General features: G+C 44.6%; 1 protein-coding gene across 5 annotated transcripts; it reads left to right on the forward strand.

Moving 5' to 3' along the window:
- Window positions 1–1,277: 1,277 nt before the first annotated feature.
- On the forward strand, window positions 1,278–16,680 carry LOC128766142 (transmembrane protein 237A-like). Of its 5 annotated transcripts, XM_053877555.1 has the most exons (12): window positions 1,278–1,421; window positions 4,075–4,149; window positions 4,484–4,612; window positions 5,101–5,130; window positions 5,588–5,693; window positions 6,253–6,407; window positions 6,483–6,603; window positions 6,938–7,129; window positions 7,197–7,270; window positions 7,639–7,726; window positions 7,934–8,055; window positions 15,589–16,655. In XM_053877555.1, the coding sequence occupies exons 2-12, from the start codon at window positions 4,083–4,085 to the stop codon at window positions 15,654–15,656; spliced, it is 1,152 nt and encodes a 383-aa protein (XP_053733530.1). In that variant the 5' UTR covers window positions 1,278–1,421; window positions 4,075–4,082; the 3' UTR covers window positions 15,657–16,655. The 5 variants fall into 5 exon arrangements, with proteins under 5 accessions (XP_053733530.1, XP_053733527.1, XP_053733528.1 ...); XM_053877552.1 differs by having other exon boundaries at window positions 7,934–16,679; XM_053877553.1 differs by lacking the exon at window positions 5,101–5,130 and having other exon boundaries at window positions 7,934–16,677.
- The last annotated feature ends 3,021 nt before the right edge of the window (window positions 16,681–19,701 follow it).

Raw genomic sequence — 19,701 nt, forward strand, 5'->3', positions numbered from 1 at the left:
AACGATAATTATTCACAAGTGAAGTGTAGTAAGAATATGTCACAGATGCCTTCGTAGTAGTCTAAAAAGCAGTGTCCATAATATGCACTAAAAGCTTCCGTGGTGGACGTGAATCCCACATTAGCCACGTGATGCATGGCTGCAATCGATGACGATCCAGGTGTGGGATTTTTATTGTGGATATATTTTCATTATTTTTCCTTTTTTTGCTGTAAAAGACCAGAGAAATATTGTAGTGGCGAGCTATGTGGAGGCTCGACAACACTGTGCACATGTAAAACGAGCAATTCCAATGTAGCGTAACATCTTCAGAAAGTGCACGCGTCGATGGACCAAGCTGGTGGGAAAAGAGCTCCAAAGCAGACGCTGCAAAGGTTCGCTGGTCTGACGTCACAGGAGAAGCCACTGCAGCCAAACAGCAGTAGCTTGACTTCAGGGCACCTGTTTCACAGCCTTTATCTCAGAAGCAATTGAACATACTAGTAGCGACGAAGTATGTTGTGGAAGACATGCTGCCTATCGCAGCTGTGGAGTTGTCACTGCAGTTCATGTTTCCAGTTGGTGTAGTTGTGTTGCTGTTGAGATGATCATCAGCATCCGTTTGGCACTAGTGTTTGTTCCTGCTACTACTGAGTGTTCTGTAAAAGAGTAGATTATTTTGCACTGCTAAAAGTATATAATCTAAATGATCACAATGAATATGCCCATCAAAAGTTTCAATATTGTCATTTGTTCACCTGCCATTGCACCTGTAGGTCACTAAGTGGCGACTTTGTAATCTTATTACACTTGAAGTGGGTTAGAGCTTATAGATCAATAGATGGCCTTTATTACCTGACTATCTAGTTTAGCAGGCCACACAAATAATGATAATTCTGTCCCAATGTTGCTGGTTCCCGACCCAGCCCAATGACTGTGACTGTTCTAAGATGATTATGTTTGAGCGCCGCTATAATATACAGTTTAAAAAGCACATGCAGGATCTGGATGGCTGCTCTACAATTGTACAATGGTTTTCAAATAAATTGCTTGCTTTGCTTAAACTCATCAAAGTGGTTTTTTTTGTGTTATTTTCCACCACATTGTTCTATTATCACACCCTCTGTAACCTTGGTTCTAACAGATCTCCATGCTCAGCAAACAACAAAGAATATATAAAAATTCACTGCACGCAGAAATCATGTTCATGAAATGGACCTTGTCTTATAATATCTAATTTTACTGGCAAGAAAATAGGGCAATGGAGTTTTACTATCGATTACCTTTTTAAACCCGTACCAGCTGGTCATTGCAACACAAGCAGCCTCTAAGCTTCCTAAGGCTCAGCACATGATGCCATCTGTCACTCTAAAATACAGGACAAGTCTGCAATCTGCTATGAAACCATTGCCTCTCAACTGCTTATGCTGTTCTCTGCTCAGGTACAGTATGCATTTTGTTTTTAGAATGATATGTTTCTTATTTTTCAACTTGGTACTTAAAATTCAAGACTTACAAGGTGAGTTAGGATCTTACAGGAATACGCAGGCAGTAGCAAATCATTCATTTCAGTGTTGAGATGAGCAGTCCTGAACCATTGCTCTGCCTGCGTTTATTCCAGTTAGGAAGAAAAACGTACTCACCAGAGCACAATGCCACCTAAGGATGCACTGAGCATTTACCAACATTTAATATAAGTAACCAATTCTGCAGTAAACCATTCAAAAATAAATAAGCAAATGAATAATATTTTGCAAGCTGCCCGATGATTGATGGAATGAAATTAACGATGCTAATTTTACCACGTAAAATTGTCTCTATTTATTTTGAGAGTGCTTTCATTACACATATTTGAAAATGCATATAACCCAGTACAGAAAATAAGTGGTCATCATTTTCTATTTGTTGCCGTTTTCCACATTGCGGTCAACAAGAAGTGTGGATAATAATTGTACTTTAACATTGCTAAGCTCAATTAGCCTCTTTGGCTCATTGATCACAGTTACATGCAGAGAGAAGCCTTAAAAGGCAATAGCTCAAATGAGCTGCTGAGTTCAATTGCAGCAAATTCTCCTGGTTTACACGCTGTGGACAAATATTGAATTAATAACTACAATAATAATCAACATTGTCAACACATGTGTATCACAACTTTAAGACACACATAACATAAAAGCCAGTCTGTAAAAATCTCTGTCAATGTAAGGAGTAGCAGATGATCATTGTGAGCAGCAGGGGCACCATTATATAGTATTGTGATTTCAGAAGTGTGTACTGACCCGATGCTCATCCTTCACCCTTCCCTTGGAGTAGCTTGTGGTGACTACACAGTGAGGACGTGGTTTCAATTACATCACTGATCATCTCTCTGGTATCGTATTCGGTGACTGAAAATGCTGAATCCGTGCCAGTGAAAGGTCTGCACAACACAGAACTTATGCAGACACGACTAAATCAAGTTATCTGACAAGTCACAGTCGCTAATGATAATGCTGCACTCCATTACGTGACTTTTCTGGATGTGTTTTGAGATGTCTGATAAACTTAGCATGGTCAGTTGGTCACTCGTTTTTTCGCCTCTATAGTTGCAGTCACAAAATGAAAGGTACCGCAGCAGCCGGCGGAGGTGCCACAGTTGGTAAATATCTGGTGGATAGCTTCTGGCCACCAAGTGCGCATGTGTGCGCTACGAATGCCAGGCAGGAAATCATAGGAAGCATACAAAACTGAACATTGTGCACAAGTCACAAATCACATGTCCGAGTCAAGCCTCGAGTCTTTGCCCGGTACTTACTGTGAGTGCATCTTGAGTACAAGTTGCAGACTCAAGGTTTGTTAAAGAAACCAAAGAAAAACACTGTATAAAAATAAAAAATCAGCATCATAACTTAAAACTAACTCAATGTATTTATAAATAAATAAAAAGATAAACAAATGATGAACACGAATGTGCAAAAATAAAACAATTAACAGTGAGTCCAGTCAGAGTTCATGCAGTAAGGGTGTCTCGGGGCGCTGGGGTATCACTGTCCATGTTGGGTCCAGCAAATCCACACAAAAACAAGACAAAAAAACAAACAGACTAAATAAAACACGGAAAAAGCTCAGAAAGAGCAGTAGCTGCCAAACTGGCTGGTACTCGTGCAGGTGCCTTTGTTCAAGGTGTGCGTAAAGGTCCTTGATGTGTGGCACTGGATAAAGGTCATGGGCAGTGACATTGTTCAGATGGTGAATGCCACGACATGGCCTCCATGACACATCCAACTTGGTCAACACAAATAACTATTGTTTCTTTGATGTAAGTTTATTTGTTTAATTCAATGTCAATTATTTGGGTGTTCTTTCAGATAAGCAAAGTGACAATGAGGCCCATAGACAAAAAGGATGAAGTTGTTGGCCACCTACAGGTTTTATCACCTTGGTGACATCAGTGGAAGGTTCAAACAGTGGGCATGGCCAAGAGCATGGAAGTGTTGTCATTTGTTCTATTTTGTATAAAGGGGTGAAGGAACAGGGTTAGGCCATATATAACTGGTTGTATGAGCAATATGGCTAGTAATGGAGTTTGTTTTCTGCTTTTCGGATGGTTGTGATCAATGTTGCAGTTGTGGATTCACCTGTTAAGAGGTGCAGTCCAGGTACAAATGTTGAAAGAGTGGGCGTTCATGTCTTAAAGGAGGAGGCAAGCAGGCAGGCCAGGTGGCGCAGCAGTGTGCCGAGGTCATCAGACATAAACAGGTTGTTGTGAATGCTCTGCTTTTCTGTTAATAGATACATGTACAAGGACTTTCTTTTTGAAAGAGGATGAAATGTCTGTTTCAGAAAATAGCCAGCTACATCTGAAGGTAGTAATAGATTAGAGAACACTGGAAGGGAACAGACAAAATGTAACCAAAATAAAAGTGGATGCCAAGAGTGCAGTCGCATCTGTTGTCAGGATAATCCAATCTTCTAAAACATTTATCTGCAGTTACCATTTCAAGAGTCGCTGTGAGTGCTAAGACACCTCACCACCCATATAAGCACCACAACTAGCACCAACTCAAAATGTTGGCTGTCTTTTCTGCTAACACTATTTTATGTTGATTTTAACAGTCGCCACAATGCCAACAGTTAAGAGTAAAAAGAAGAGGCAGAAAAATGAGAACAACAATGAAGAGCTCGAAGAAGGTAAGCAACGGGTCATGGTGAAGTGATGACCTACAGACTGTTGTTTGAAGCTTAATATCTATGGCATAGGGGGAATAAATGGAGCTGTTGAGTTTTTTTTTTTTTTTTGTAACATGAATCTGCACAGTCCATGATGGAAAATTATCTTAGTCCTAAGGTTCTAACAACGAGCAACAATCTATTTAATACACTTCACCGTCAAGATGCAACACCATGACACAACTCAGTACATTTTTTCCCACAAGCAGCTCCATGTTTCTGTTATTTTGTCTGAGACAGTCAGAATAACTTCATTATTTGGTATTACGCAAGTAATGTTGTATGTCTATGTCAGTTCCTCAAGAGACAGAGTTTGACGATGTCACCAATGGACAGCATTACGACACCACCGACCAAGTAAATCTTGAGCCACATGATAAAGCATCACACAAGAAGAAGAAAAAGAAGAGGATGCTCAGCACTGGTACATACCAATCTGCTGAATGAATGAATGAATGAATGAACGTTTATTTTATTTTATCCAATCTCTAATCCGTTGACTGGAATCACTTGACATTTTGAATTGTTGATTTGTTCTTAAAAAAGATAATTAAATGGTCTTGTTTTTTTACTGGCTCATCATAATATGCATTCAATTAAAAAAACAGGAATATTCGTTTATCACCATCCAAAACTCACATGTGAGGGGTTTCTTAAGTTTTAAATTCCCATTGTTTCAGAGGCAAACTGACCCAGCAGTAACAACATTCACACATTTTTTTCTGTCTTGACCATCAGCCCCTCAAAATGTGCACATACCTGACTATGAACATCCTTTCTTCAGACATTTTGGGTTTATTTGTTTTTCATCACTGAAAGAAAGTAATACAATGTCAGAATACCTGAGAAGCTGTTCCCTATAATCAGCAAATCATGAAGAGGGGATGTTTCACATGACTTCCTTCTCCACAGATGATCATGCTGTGATCATCCATTCTATGGGTCAGTATGCTCCTACTGCATCATCATCAAGTCAGCACATGCCAGTGTCACGTGAAACTTTTCTGGTTAACTGACTATGAGGGTAGTTCAATGGAGGGAGGTAAATTCTGGAAGTTTCAATATGAAATTTGCTTGAACATTGTATATGGTGTTTTATATGAAAAACACTGTGTGTGTGTGTGTGTGTGTGTGTGTGTGTGTGTGTGTGTGTGTGTGTGTGTGTGTGTGTGTGTGTGTGTGTGTGTGTGTGTGTGTGTGTGTGTGTTTAAGTATATCTATACTAGTGTGGTCCAACTTAAAGATAACAGGGTCATTACAATTGGATTTAAGTTGCTTAAGTTCCTGGTTAAGGTTAGCTATTTGTTTTGGATGGTTAAGTTAAGGGTGAGAGGCTGGGGAAAGCATTATGTCATTATCAGTGTTTTGGAATAAGTATGATTGCACAGTGCCTTTTCAGATCAGGATGTTGAGACAACAGGTCCCCTGAATGGAAACATGACTGAACCAGTGCTGAATGAGGAAGAAATGACTGTTGCCGTAACAAGACGGACCAAACGAAAAAGGTATATAATAAGGCACGATGACCTGAGGGAAGCAACCAGCCTCGAGGTCGATTGTAGTTCTCCACTGATAGGAGTTACAGTTTCAATCACAAAAGCGCTTAAGCACTGAAAGCTCATCAACTTTGTTTTAGAAGACAAATAGAAATGCTGGTAATTGGGATGTAACATCTATAAGCACACGCAAAGCCCTCTAACAGACGTTACGATTGTGTTTTCCTTTAAACAGCAAGGCATCACCTTTGCCCTGAAAGATCTTTTATATACTCTCCGCCCTACTGGGTGAAGGCGCAGCCCCCTATACAAATCCTCTGCTACTGTGCTTTTTCCCTTTTTTAAACTCAGCAGTGGTTAGAGTTAGAGGGCTTCGCATGTACTCACAGATGTTACATCCAAGTGACTAGTATTTCTATTTCGTACATGCAAAGCCCACTAACGCTATTGGTTTATGACCTAAGCAAAAACTTGTGGTGAGTCTTTGTTCTAGTCTATTAGCAGTTAGCAATTATAATGATGACCAAGAGAGACATTTCCATTTTTTTCTTGCCCTGTTTTTTCATAGGAAGGCTAAATCTACCCAATGTCACAAGAATGAGTTGGAAAAAGAATACCAAGACATTGTCACAGACTCGCAGTCACCTGTTCCCCAGCATTCCCTGTTCTCCAACCCTCATGGAAACGGCCGGCCGATTGGCAAAGTTTTCGTAGAGAGAAATAGTTAGTACAATTGTTCACATAGAACCGCAGGCAGTAATCATCACATGTCTGATCGTTTGTGTGTGTATTTTACAGGACGTTTCCAAACAGAGCGTGTGGAGCATTTAACAAGTCAAGAAATTAATGATGACTACAGTGAACCTCGGCAAACATGGACAACCAGAGATATTGCAATGAAGGTCCATAGTAGCTTCCGGTATGTTTGAGGGGCGATGTTCACATGAAAGCCCTGAAATGAGGACCTGAGTGGGTACAAAACAAAACTAAGTTTCTTTGAATTTTCCACTGACCTGTGACATGACCTCTGCTTACCTCAGAGGACCATGTAACTCACCATAAGATCAGTTTTCCTGGACAAGGTACTAGCATTGTTGTAATTTCTACTGCTGAACAAGCATCAGCATCTCAGTCTTCACAACATATTGCTATTTTTTTTTATAAATCACACATTTTCTTTCTTTTTTATGATGAAACATTTGAATGACCATTAAATGTAATAAAGGACTATTTGTGCTTCTGTGGGTCTACAGGGCGGTGGGTCTGTTCTCTCATGGCTTCCTGGCTGGTTTCGCAATATGGAACATCATTGTGGTGTATGTGTTGGCTGGAGAGCAGATGAAAACAATGACCAACCTTTTGAAGCAATACCATCCACTAGCGTACCCTGCCCAGTCTCTGCTCTACCTGCTGCTGGCCACTAGTACCGTGTCTGCCTTTGACAGGTCAGTGCTGTTTCTACTGGTTGGTAGCTCACTACTGCGTTCATTTTTCATGCTTGCTCTTTCGCAGGATGAACCTTGCCAAGGCCTCCATGGCCTTAAGAGGCTTCATTACACTAGATCCTGCGGCTCTGGCTTCGTTCTGTAAGTCTGATATGAAAGCAGTAAGGGCGGCATGAATGGTAGTCTTGTGTTTACTGAATGATAGTCATGCTACAGATATTGTAGATCACTAGGCATGATGTCAGTGGCGGTGATTGTGGCAATGTGCATTGCCACCGGAGCTTGATGAAGATAAAGTTGCAATAGTGAAAATAATGTTCATCTGGCTGAGCTTTATTGATGATGATGGTAGTGATTATGATGATCTTTATGAGTATGATAAAAGTGGTGAGATGATATTAATGTGATGATGGTTGTCTGAAAAGTGATAATGATGGTTGGAGAGGCCTGTTCTGCGATAACTGACAATGAGATGCTATCATAAATATTAATGTCCTCTGTTTTTCCAGTGTATTTCATTGCTCTGATCCTGTCCCTGAGTCAGCAGATGACCAGTGATCGCATGAACCTATACCCTACCGCCAATGAAACGCTGTGGTAATATTTTATATTACTTTATTTTGTTCTACTTACGTTATTAAACTTTTATTGCTACATCTACATGTGTTTTAATGCTGGTCTCCAAAATAAAAGATATATGAACGAGAATTCTAAATTTAGGGGATTTGGTAGATAACTAAGCTCAGGATATCATTAGTGTAGTTCTCAATCATTTCATTTGCTGACTTTGCTTCCCCTTTTAAGGCCCCAAGGTTCAGAGCAGCAGATCTTGCAGCCGTGGATTGTTGTGAACTTGGTGGTGGCACTGTTGGTCGGTCTGGCATGGGCTGTTGTCTCCACCAAGCCAGACATTGACTACACAGAAGGTGATCATTGTTTTCAATTTCATTGGTCCACGGCAATTATTGAATGGCAAATGGCTCTCATGCTTTCCATGCTTATCCAGCTTTACACTAAGTCACCCATTCACCCACTCACACACTGATGGCAGTAGGGTTAAGTGTCTTGCCCAGGGACACAATGACACAAACACGTCAGGAACAGGGATCGAACTGGCCACCGCTCAGTCACAGGCCAACCACTCTACCAACTATGTCGTCCCATCTGAGCTATGTCGTCCCATGTCCCATGAATCATGTTAGCAGATGCATCAGACAAGCAGGTCTCTTGAAAGAAGCGACCCAAAGTGGACAAGACCCACTGTGAAATGACTGTCACATAGAACTTGCATCAATACCACATACATCCAGGACGCTTTCCAGATGCACTGCGTCTCTAATTCCAGCATTATACAACTCACATACAGCTAGTCGTCGGATATACTATAAATTACCAGAAATACTACAGCAGAGACATGTTGGTTGTGTCCAGGCGATCACGGACTGGATGCGGTATAGCTTGTGTCGTCACAACATCTGGTTTCACGCATGTTGACTCAGTGGCTTTTGGCCAAAAACCGACATTTTTTGGTGCAGCCTTCTTGAACTTGAGCAATGAACTCATTCAGGTTGGAGGGTCTCCTTGCCATCACCCGTTACAGATCCTCATTCATCATTCAAGTCAGAATTCTGACTTGGCCAATACAAATGCTTTTGTCCACCAGCCATTTTTTCTCCATTATTGTGTCATTGTCATGCTGAAATGTGTCTCTGCAAACTCTTTGATGCTGTTGCTAAGAATCTTGATGTTTTTTTCTATTATTCATGGTGCTGTGATTAGGTTAATTAGTCAATTGACTGGAAACACCCTCAAACTGAAAGATGTGGATCGGGCAAATGATTCTCATACCAGAGAGGTCAAGCCCCAGGTTAACAACGACCGCCATCAGTGCTGTTAACCAGCAAGGTGCCGATGGAAATTGGACTACTGTAGGTCAAAGACAGAGAAGGAGATGGGGGAGGAGGGCCAATAGACAGAGGGAGAAGAGGAAAGGCAAGAGAATAGGATTGAGAGTAGGGACTATGAAAGTGGGAACTATGACAGGGAAAGCTAGAGAGTTGGCTGACATGGTGCAGAGGAGGAAGGTGGATATTCCATGTGTTCAGGAGACCAAGTGGAAAGGTAGCATGGCTAGAAGTTTAGAAGCACGGTTTAAACTGTTTATCATGGTGTACATGGCAAGAGAAATGGAGTGGGAGTCATCTTGATGGAGGAGTTTGTCAGGAATTTTCTAGAAGTGAAAAGGGTAGCAGACAGAGTTAGAAATAGAAGGGCTCTCTTCAATGTAGTTAGTGCTTATACACCACAGATGGGGTGTGACCTTAAGGAGAAGGAGACCTTCTGGAGTGAATTAGATGAACTGCAGGAGAGTATTACCAGAGGTGAGAGAGTGGTCATTGGGACAGACTTCATTGGATATGACAAAGTTTGTTATCTAGGGTAGGAACACTGAAGGTCAGATGGTTGTCGGCTTTGCAAAAAGGATGTAAATGGCTGTGGTCAATACTTTCTTCCAGTAGAGAGAGGAGCATAGGGTGACTTACAAAAGTAGAGGTAGGAGCACAAAGGTGGATTATATCTTGTGTAGATGATGTCACTTGAAGGAGATTAGTGATTGCGAAGTAGTAATGAGTGAGAGTGTGGCCAGACAACATAGGATGGCCATAAAGGACTTCCAGATGACGGGCCAACTACGGCTGAGGTGATCAGGGAGACCGATACAAGAGTTCTTGGTGTGTCATTTGGAAGGAAAGTGGATAAGGAGACTTGGTGGTGGAACCAAGAAATGCAGGAGTGTGTACAAAGGAACAGGTTAGCTAAGAAAAAGCGGTACGTTGAGAGAACAGAAGAAAGTAGACACGAGTACAGGGAGGCCCAGGAAAAGACAAAGACAGTGGTGTCAATGGCGAAACAGAGGGCCTACGAGGACTTGTATGTGAGGTTGGACAGTAAGGAGGGTAAGAGAGGATTGCAAGGCAGAGAGATAGAGATGGGAAGGACATGCAGCCGGTTAGGGTCATCAAAGATAGAGAGGGAAATATTTTGACTGATAACAGAAGCGTGTTGCTGAGATGGTAAGAGTACTTTGAAGAGCTCATGAATGAGGAAAATGAGAGAGAACAGAACAGAGGGAGTGACCATCGTAGATCAGGACGTGGCAAAGATTAGTAAGGCTAAAGTGAGAAGGGCATTGAAGAGGATAGAAGAATAGAATAGAATAGAATAGCCTTTATTGTCCTTGTACAGTGTACAACGAAATTTGAGCGCTACTCCCTTGGTGCAAACAATGTACAAAAGAATATATAAAAAAAAAACAATCAAGCATGCACTAAAAATTAAATAAAAAGTATATACACAAGTAGCAGCAGTAAAAGAGCGTAATGATAGAAAGTGGCACTTATCCAGATGTAAACTTCAGTGGTTTGTTATTGCACATAGTTGTTTTTTTTTTTTTTCTCTCTTTATTGCACTATGAACGATGTGGTCAGTAACAATGAAAGTTGTAGGCTGTTTATCTGGTGTTGTTGTTTTTGTTCAAAACTGAGATAGCTTTCGGGAAGAAGCTATCTCTGAGTCTATTTGTCCTGGTTTTGTGTGACCTGTACCGTCTGCCTGACGGTAGCAGGTCGAACAGAGAGTTACTGGGGTGGGACGAGTCCTTGATGATGTTGCCGGCTCTGCTAAGGTAGCGGGAGTTGGCGATATCCTCCAGGCTGGGCAGAGAGCAGCCAGTGATCTTCTGGGCTGTGTTGATGACTCTCTGTAGAGCTTTCCTGTCTGCAGCTGAGCACCCTGCGTACCACGCTGTGATGCAGTACGTTAGGATGCTCTCTATGGCGGCTCTGTAGAAGGTGACCAGCAGCCTCTCCTCCAGGTTGTTTCTCCTGAGCACCCTCAGGAAGTGGAGGCGTTGCTGAGCCTTCTTCACCACCGCTGTGGTGTTTGCAGACCAGGAGAGATCATCCGAGACCTGCACGCCCAGGAACCTCATGTGGTGGACCCTCTCCACACAGTCACCGTGGATGTGGAGAGGGGCTGGGTCCGCTCTGCCCTTTCTGAAGTCCAGGATGAGTTCTTTTGTTTTTGTGGTGTTCAGCTGAAGGTTGTTTACTGAACACCATGTAGTCAGTCTGTTGACCTCATCTCTGTAATGAGACTCATCGCCCCTTGAGATGAGTCCAACCACGGTGGTGTCATCCGCAAACTTAATGATGGTGTTTGAGAGATGGGTCGGGCAGCAGTCGGATGTGTAGAGCGTGAACAGGAGGGGACTCAGGACACATCCTTGTGGGGAGCCAGTGCTAAGTGTGGTGGTGCTGGACAGGTGGGGGCCAAGTCTGACCGACTGTGGGCGGTCAGTCAGAAAGTCTTTGACCCACAGGCAGATGGGGAAGGAGAGGCCCAGGTGGGACAGTTTCTGGACCAGGATCTCCGGGATGATGTGATTAAATGCTGAGCTGAAGTCCAAGAAGAGCATCCTCACGTAGCTTCCCTGGTGCTCCAGGTGACTCAGTGCGGTATGGAGTGCTATGGTGATGGCGTCCTCGGTGGATCGGTTTGGTCTGTAGGCAAACTGGTGGGGGTCCAAAGTGAGGGGCAGACAAGTCCTGATGTGCTGACAGACCAGTCTCTCAAAGCACTTCATGACTACAGGCGTAAGTGCAACAGGCCTGTAGTCGTTTGGGCTGTCCACTGCTGACTTTTTAGGGATGGGGATGATGGTGGAGGTTTTGAGGCAGGGTGGGACAGTGGACATTGATAGGGACAGGTTGAAGATTTCAGTGAAAACTCCACTCAACTGGTCAGCACATGCTCTGAGTACCTTGCCTGGTACTCCGTCGGGGCCGGCCGCCTTCCTGGGGTTCACTGACCTTAGCACACGTCTCACTTCATGCTCCTGAAGCGTCAGTGTGTCCGTGCCGGGGGTGGGTGGGAGTGGTGTGTCAGCTGAGGGCCTGGCCGTCTCAAAGCGGGCAAAAAAGTGGTTGAGCTCTTCTGCCAGCGAGATGTCCGTCCGAGCTGTTTCATGGTTGCTGCTTCTGAAGTTGGTTATGTGATTCAGTCCCTGCCACATCCTTCTCGGGTTGTTGTCAGTGAAGTGATCTTCAATCCTCCTCTTGTAGGCTGCCTTGGCTTCCCTGATGCCTCTCTTCAGGTCTGCCCTGGCTGCTCTATATGCTGCCCCATCTCCTGACTTGAAGGCAGTGTTGCGGTGTTTCAGGAGGGAATGCACTTCGCTGTTCATCCAGGGTTTCTGGTTAGGAAACAACCTGACCCTCTTGTTGACGGTGACAGTGTCAACACAGTTCCTGATGTAGGAGAGTACGGTGTCTGTGTACTCCTGGAGGTCATGGCTGGAGAATATGTCCCAAAGAGTTGTGGAGAAGCAGTCTTGCAGCTGAGAGAGTGCTCCTTCAGGCCAGGTTCTTATTGTCTTTGACTGAGGCTTTGTTTGCCTCAGCAGGGGGGTGTAAGTGGGGGTGATGGACATGCAAAGGTGATCAGATCCGGCCAGGTGGGGGAGGGGTGCTGCTTTGTAAGCATGCCTGATGTTGGAGTAGACATGATCCAAAATATTTTCCCCTCTTGTAGCAAATTTCACAAACTGGGTGAACTTCGGGAGTACAGACTTTAGGCACGCCTGGTTGAAGTCACCGGCAACAATAACAACCCCGTCGGGATGGGCGAGCTGCTGTTTGTTTATGGTATTAAGCAGAAGGCTAAGAGCTGTGCTAACGTTAGCATGCGGTGGGATGTAAACAGCGATCGCAATAACGACTGTGAACTCCCTCGGGAGATAGAAGGGTCTGCACGAGACTGCCAGAACCTCTAAATCAGGAGAACAGTGTGTGTCAATGATCCTGCTGTTACAGCACCACTCGATGTTCACGTAAACACAGAGCCCCCCTCCTCTGCTCTTACCGGAGTCTCTGTTCCTATCGTGCCGGTGTAGCGTGCGTCCTGCGAGCTCGACTGCAGCGTCCGGGATCAGTGGGTTTAGCCACGTCTCCGTGATGAATATAATACTGCAGTTCCGTACGAAACTCGTAGTTGCCATCTGTAGCTCCAATTCGTCCATTTTGTGGGTGATGGATCTGGCGTTAGAGAGGAAGAGGCTCGGCAGTGCTGGTCGATGTGGTTGTTTACGTAGCCTCGCATCGGAGCCCGACCGGCATCCCCTCTTTTGCTTCCTCTCTCTCCGCCGCCTTTTGCGCCTGCTGGGCGGGCTGACCATCCACGGAGACCCCGGTGGTCTCGCTATGTCCGTAGGTATGTTTTGTGTCCTTTGGTATTCGCCAGTAACACAGAGATTGTGTCGGAAACCCAGGTCGATTAGGCTCTGGCGACTGTAAGTGGTAAAGGCGTCGCATATGTCAAAAAGTACACTCAAGGAAAGTGCTAAAAACAATAAAAATAAGCACCAAGTTGGAGAGCTACGAGCCGCTGCACCCGTGCGCGCCGCCATCGTAATCAGTATTGATGAAGAGTGGAAAGGCAGTGGGTCCTGATGATATAGCTGTGGAGGTGTGGAAGTGTTTAGGAGAGGTGGCAGTAGACTTTTCGACTGGAACATTTAACAAGGTCTTTCAGAGTGAGAGGATTCCTGAGGAATGGAGGAGAAGTGTGCTGCTGACCATTTTCAAGAACAAGGGAGGTGTGCAGTGTTGTGGCAATTATAGAGGGACAAAGTCGATGAGCCATACGACAAAGTTATGGGAAAGAGTAGTGGAAAGTAGACTAAGGTCAGAAGTTAGCATGTGTGAGCAACAGGAAGGAGCACCACAGATGCACTGTATGCTTTGAAGATGTTCATGGAGAATTACATAGAAGGTCAGAAGGAGCTCCATTGTGTCTTTGTGGACCTGGAGAAAGTGTACGACAGAGTGCCAAGAGAGGAGTTGTGGTATTGTATGAGGATATCTGGAATGGCAGAGAAGTACGTTAGAGTGGTGCAAGAAATGCATGACAGGTGTAAGACAGTGGTGAAGTGTGCTGCTGGTGTAACAGAGGGGTTCAAGGTGAAGGAAGGCCCTTGGATGAAAATGTTTGCAGATGACATTGTGATATGTAATGAGAGCAGAGAGCAAGTGGAAGATAAGCTAGAGAGGTGGGGGTATGCCTTAGAAAGGAGAGGAATGAAGGTTAGCCACAGTAAGACGGAATACATGTGTGTGAATGAGAGGGACCCAAGTGGACAGGTGAAGTTACAGGATGCAGAGATAAAGTAGGCCCCTGGATTACTTAGGCTCAACTGTCCAGGGCAATGGATAGTTTGAGAAAGAAACGAAGAAGCGGGTGCAGACAGGATGGAATAATTGGAGAGAATTGTCATGTGTGGTGTGTGACAAAAGGGTGTTGGCAAGCATGAAAGGGAAAGTGTACAAAATGGTGGTCTGGAAACAGTGGCACTGAGGAAAAGACAGGAGTCAGAGCTGGAGGTAGCAGAGATAAAGATGCTTCTCTCTGGGAGTGAGCAGGATGGACAGGCTCAGGAAGCAGGATATCAGAGGGACAGCACATGTCAGGTGTTTAGGGGACAAAGTCAGAGAGGCTAGATGGAGATGGTTTGGACATGTACAGAGGAGAGAGAGCCAGTACATTGGTAGAAGCTCTTGAGGTTGGAACAACCAGGCAGAAGGTGGCGAGGAAGGCCACAGAGGAGATTTATGAACGTGGTGTAGGAGGACATGAGGTTTGTAGGTTTCAGAGAAGAGAAAGCAGCGGACAGGGTGAGATGGAGGAATATGATCCGCTGTGGCAACCCATGAATAGAGAAGCCAAAAGCAAAAGAAGAAGGTTTATTGACAGGAAACTCCCTCACCCAAGCATTAAGTTTCTATCAACATTTGACAGTGGGGATGGCTTTCTTTGGGTAGATGGTTACTTCAGAAGTTGAAGGTATTTTGTAATCAATTGTATAATTGAGTATTGTACTGAATATTTTTTGGATTGAGTAATCAGATAAATATTCTGTGCATTATATCACTACACAACAAAACAATATGACAGTTCACTTATCAATGAAGGGCAAAGCAACACAAATAGAATCAAAAGCAAATCTTGGTTGACTGTGAGCTCTCCATGGATCTCAGTTCTTGCACCCTTCAAGCAGCTAACTGAAGAAACTAGGACCTATGTTGCATTTACAGGATGTTACTTCACTTTTTAATAGCAGCGCTACAGGGCATACTGAGGAGTTCATCATGCTCGGACAGATGGTTTCAGTACCAGGTCACTGCTATCCAGGTATAAATGAGGGAATGAGGAATGAAATGCGAAAATAAACAAGTTTGGTAGTAATGATGACTAATTCAGATTATGCTAAGGTAACGACCATTTGAATGATTCTTTGACTATTCAATTCAACTGAAGTGTAATAGGGTCAGTCGGAACAAATTAGTGTGTGACTTTATCGTAACAGAATTGTGCATTTTAATGAAGCACTTTTTCCCCCCCAGATTTTCTAATGACCATGGAAGTGGATGGCTACCCCAGAGCAGAAGAAAATATGGACACCCCTGCCTGACAACCAATGTTTTTAGTATGCTAGCTGTGGCATTCATTTAATTTTTTTTTCCTCTAAGAGATATCTTTTCTTTCTAAATAAAGTGCTTTTTTGGTTGGGAATTGTTCTTAGCCCTCCCCCTGCTCTGGTCATAAGGTAGCAATGCAAGAATAAGCTCGACTAACTTGAAAAAAAAGGAGTTTTAATTCAACATCCTTCTCTTCTTACTTTTGTGTTTCCCATTGTTCTTTAAAACAGAATAAAGTGTCGGATATGTGTGTTGCATTGAACAAATAAATAAAATAAAGCTTGATATGTAAAGAAGCTACAAAACAAGACATAACTTAATATTTTGTTGCTGTGACATGAAAACCTTTACACAATCGCATGAAATGCATGTCCTCTTATTGTAACAGCACTGTCTTTGTAAATCTGACTTAGATGACCATTAAAGTTCCAAACCTCTGTGTTTTCCCTGATAAGCACTCTATCCACAGATCAGAAACCGATTTATCACCGAGTTAGACACGTCACCTCCAACACACCTCCAACAATCATCCAGGCAGTGGTTGAATGCACCTACTTATTGACGTTATGTTGTCAACATATGTGGCAATTCCATGGGTGCCTTGAGAGGGCGCTTGAGCACCCACATAGAAAGTTGAGCACCCATGTGCAAGCACTTTCAAGTCACGCCAATGGGGCTGGCCTTGCGCAATGATGCCACACATCCTAATTCTCACGCTCTTCTAACCTAGTGAATGAATAAACACTCTGCGCAGAAGCAGTGCAGTGTAAAGTGACAGTGGCCGAACCAATGAAATCAGTGCATCAAGATATATGGATTGAAGGTGACGTTTGATCTATTGTTAAAATAGCCCAACTTAATAGTGCCAACTTAAGGCAAAAGCTTACTTCCTCAATGTGGTGATAATACTGAGTTTAGGCCCGGCACTGTACCTGCTGAAAAATCTGCCACCTGTCACCAACATATCTTGAGCTGGGTAAGTATTGACAAACTATAACAGTAGCTTCAGTTACAATAGAAGTTTTTCCACGATCAGTATAAAAGTATTATGATGGGAGATCTCCCCTGTTCACTTGACACAGGTATGCTTGCTCATACAATGCTTCTTTTTCTTTCAGCTTCTCTCTTTAGGGGTCGCCACAGCGGATCATCTTCGTCCATCTCACCCTGTCCTCTGCTTCCTCTTCTCTCAAACCTACACACCTCATGTCCTCCTTCACCACATCCATAAATCTCCTCTTTGGCTTTCCTCTCCACCTTCTGCCTGGCAGTTCCAACCTCAACATCTTCCTACCAATGTACTCGCCATCTCTCCTCTGTACATGTCCAAACTATCTCCATCTAGCCTCTCTGACTTTGTCTCCTAAACACCTGACATGTGCTGTCCCTCTGATATGCTCACATATGCTCACATATGCTAACTTCTGACCCTAGTGTCATGGTGGCTTAGGTGAACAGACCCAATTGGTAGATTAGAGTTATTATTTGTAGATGGCTCACAGAAGACTCAAATTTAATACACAAAAAAAAAAGAAAATAACAGGCCACAGACAGGAAACGAGGAACTAAAGACGTTGCCACCAAAACGCAGAGCACTTAAGGTCAGGGGAAAACCTGAAACAGAAAAGAGGTGAATTACAATCAAGCCTAATTAACGGGGACAATGAAAAACGCACTTAGATAAACTCACAAGGCCCAAACAACGAAAAACGCTCTGTGTTGGAACACTCAAACACACACGCGAGGAAGACAAAGCCAACACGAGAAAGCAAGACGTGAGTACAAAAACTATCACACAAAGCACAAACTCTGACAGGAAAGGACAGAAAACAGAAGATGCGGGCTGCTCGGTACAGGAACAAGGCAGGACATCTTCCACAACACAGGAACCCCCTGCAAGCTCAGACACAAGCTGAAGACATACTGGAGGACTCCACAGAGCTGGGTGGCACAGGCTTTTAGCACCCTTGGGCTGACACCATCAGGTCCTGCAGCATTGCCAGCATGAAGCTTTCCCAGTTTTCTTCTGGCCCCCTCAGCTATGACGTTCACCATAGAAATGGGGGTGATGGGCGGGGGAGTGCTGCAGCAGAGATGTTGATGGAGATGTTAGCAGGCTGTGGCGAAGTATCAAATCTGTTAAAGAACCAATTTAGTTTGTTTGCCTGCTCCACACTGTCCAGAGTCCAGAGGTTTTAAACTCTTCCTCTTTGGTGACCCTTTATCAATGGAGATTCTTCAAAGAAAAATGTCTGAGCTATTACAGTGACGAGGACACAGTCCATAGGTGTGTTATTATATGTTATTACCTTCTTCTGCCGCTTATCCGGGATCAGGTCGCAGAGGCAGCATTCGGAGCAAGGAAGCCCAAACTTCCCGGTCCGCACAAACCTCCTCCAGCTGTTCCCGGGGGATCCCTAGGCATTCCCAGGCCAGTCTCTCCAGCGAGTCCTGGGTCTTCCCCGGAGTCTCCTCCCGGTAGAACATGCCCGGAACACATCCCCAGGGAGGCGTCCAGGGAGCATCCGGATCAGATGCCCGAGCCACCTCAGCTGGTTCCTCTCGATGTGAAGGAGCAGTGGCTCCACCCCGAGCTCCTACTGGATGACCGAACTCCTCACCCTATCTCTAAGGGTGCGACCAGCCACCCTGCGGAGGAAACTCATCTCAGCCGCTTGCATCCACAATCTCATCCTTTCGGTCATTACCCAAAGCTCGTGACCATAGGTGAGGGTGAGAACGTAGATCGATCGGTAAATTGAGAGCTTCGTCTTGTGACTCAGCTCCTTCTTTACCACGAGGGTCCGATACAGCGATCGCATCACTGCTGCCGCTGCACCAACCCATCTATCAATCTCACGCTCCCTTTTCCCTCACTCGAGACAAGACCCCGAGATACTTAAACTCCTCCACTTGGGGCAAGCACTCTCCCGCCTACGCCAGCCCGCCGCCTCTCCCCACTCCAGAAATATAGGGAGTCCAGCCTCTCTCAAGGAGGAGGAGAGCCCGACGATATCTAGCCCGGTACTTCTCAACCTACCGCACAAACTTAGACTCTTTCCCCCCCGGCGAAGTGACATTCCATGTTCTGAAAGCCAGAGAATGTCCACACGGACCAGGTCGTTGGGTCCCCCACCCTTGACTGCCACCTTTGCACCCGACCCCTATGACTCCCTCTGTGGGTGGTGGGTCTGCAAGAGGGACAGCCCACGTCGTCTTTTCGGGCTAGGCCCGGCCGGGCCCCATGGGCAGAGGCCCGACCACCAGGCGCTCGCATTCGAGCCCCAACCCCTGGCCTGGCTCCAGGGTGGGGCCCCGGCTGCGCCATGCCGGGTGACATCACAGTCCTTGTTGGTAAACTTGTCATCAGGGCTTCTGGACGGCTGTTAGTCTGACCCGTCACCTAGGACCTGTTTGCCATGGGAGACCCTACCAGGGGCATAACGCCCCCGACAACATAGCTCCTAGGATCATTCAAGGTACACAAACTCCCCCACCACGATAAGGTTGCAGTTCCAGGGGGAGTATATGTTATTATGGTTGATAAAAGAGGGAAGAGAGCAGAACGAAACAAAAAATCAACGTTGGCATTGCACATCGTTGTGTCATGTGCATGCTGCCAATAGAAGAGAAGCTAAACTGGGGCGTACGCCTGAGTTTCGGGGATCGATTATGTGCTGATTGAGGAGGGACGAGGTTGCTAAAATCCAAATACCTATTTAATGGAGATTGTTAATATGTTCTTAGTTTACGACTGTACAATTTGGATCTGCTTTTATCTGTCATATTTTTGTAGTCGAGCTGTTCTGAACAAGCAGAATTTAGAAGGACTCAAGAACGAGATAATTTCGTTGAACACTGGCATAGAACGCTGCCGCTCGCTTTATTGACAACCCCATCAACAGCCCCACATTTCCGTTACACCTTCAAAATAAAACCATCTGTAGTGACAGAGACAAATATCCAAAATAACTTCTTACAGTTCTCCCTCCCTCGAGAGAGAAAGGTCCCCGTTTCACCGCATGTAAAGACAAAACC

This window comes from Synchiropus splendidus, chromosome 10 (assembly GCF_027744825.2).
Source record: "Synchiropus splendidus isolate RoL2022-P1 chromosome 10, RoL_Sspl_1.0, whole genome shotgun sequence".
Taxonomy (NCBI): domain Eukaryota; kingdom Metazoa; phylum Chordata; class Actinopteri; order Syngnathiformes; family Callionymidae; genus Synchiropus; species Synchiropus splendidus.

Bases quoted from the DNA above. Each gene is read 5' to 3' on its own strand.
- LOC128766142 (XM_053877552.1), top strand. From the start codon at position 4,083: ATGCCAACAGTTAAGAGTAAAAAGAAGAGGCAGAAAAATGAGAACAAC. The intron at 5,131-5,587 runs GTCAGTATGCTC...GTGCCTTTTCAG, and splicing joins TGTGATCATCCATTCTATGG to ATCAGGATGTTGAGACAACA. The intron at 6,408-6,482 runs GTTAGTACAATT...TGTATTTTACAG, and splicing joins AGTTTTCGTAGAGAGAAATA to GACGTTTCCAAACAGAGCGT.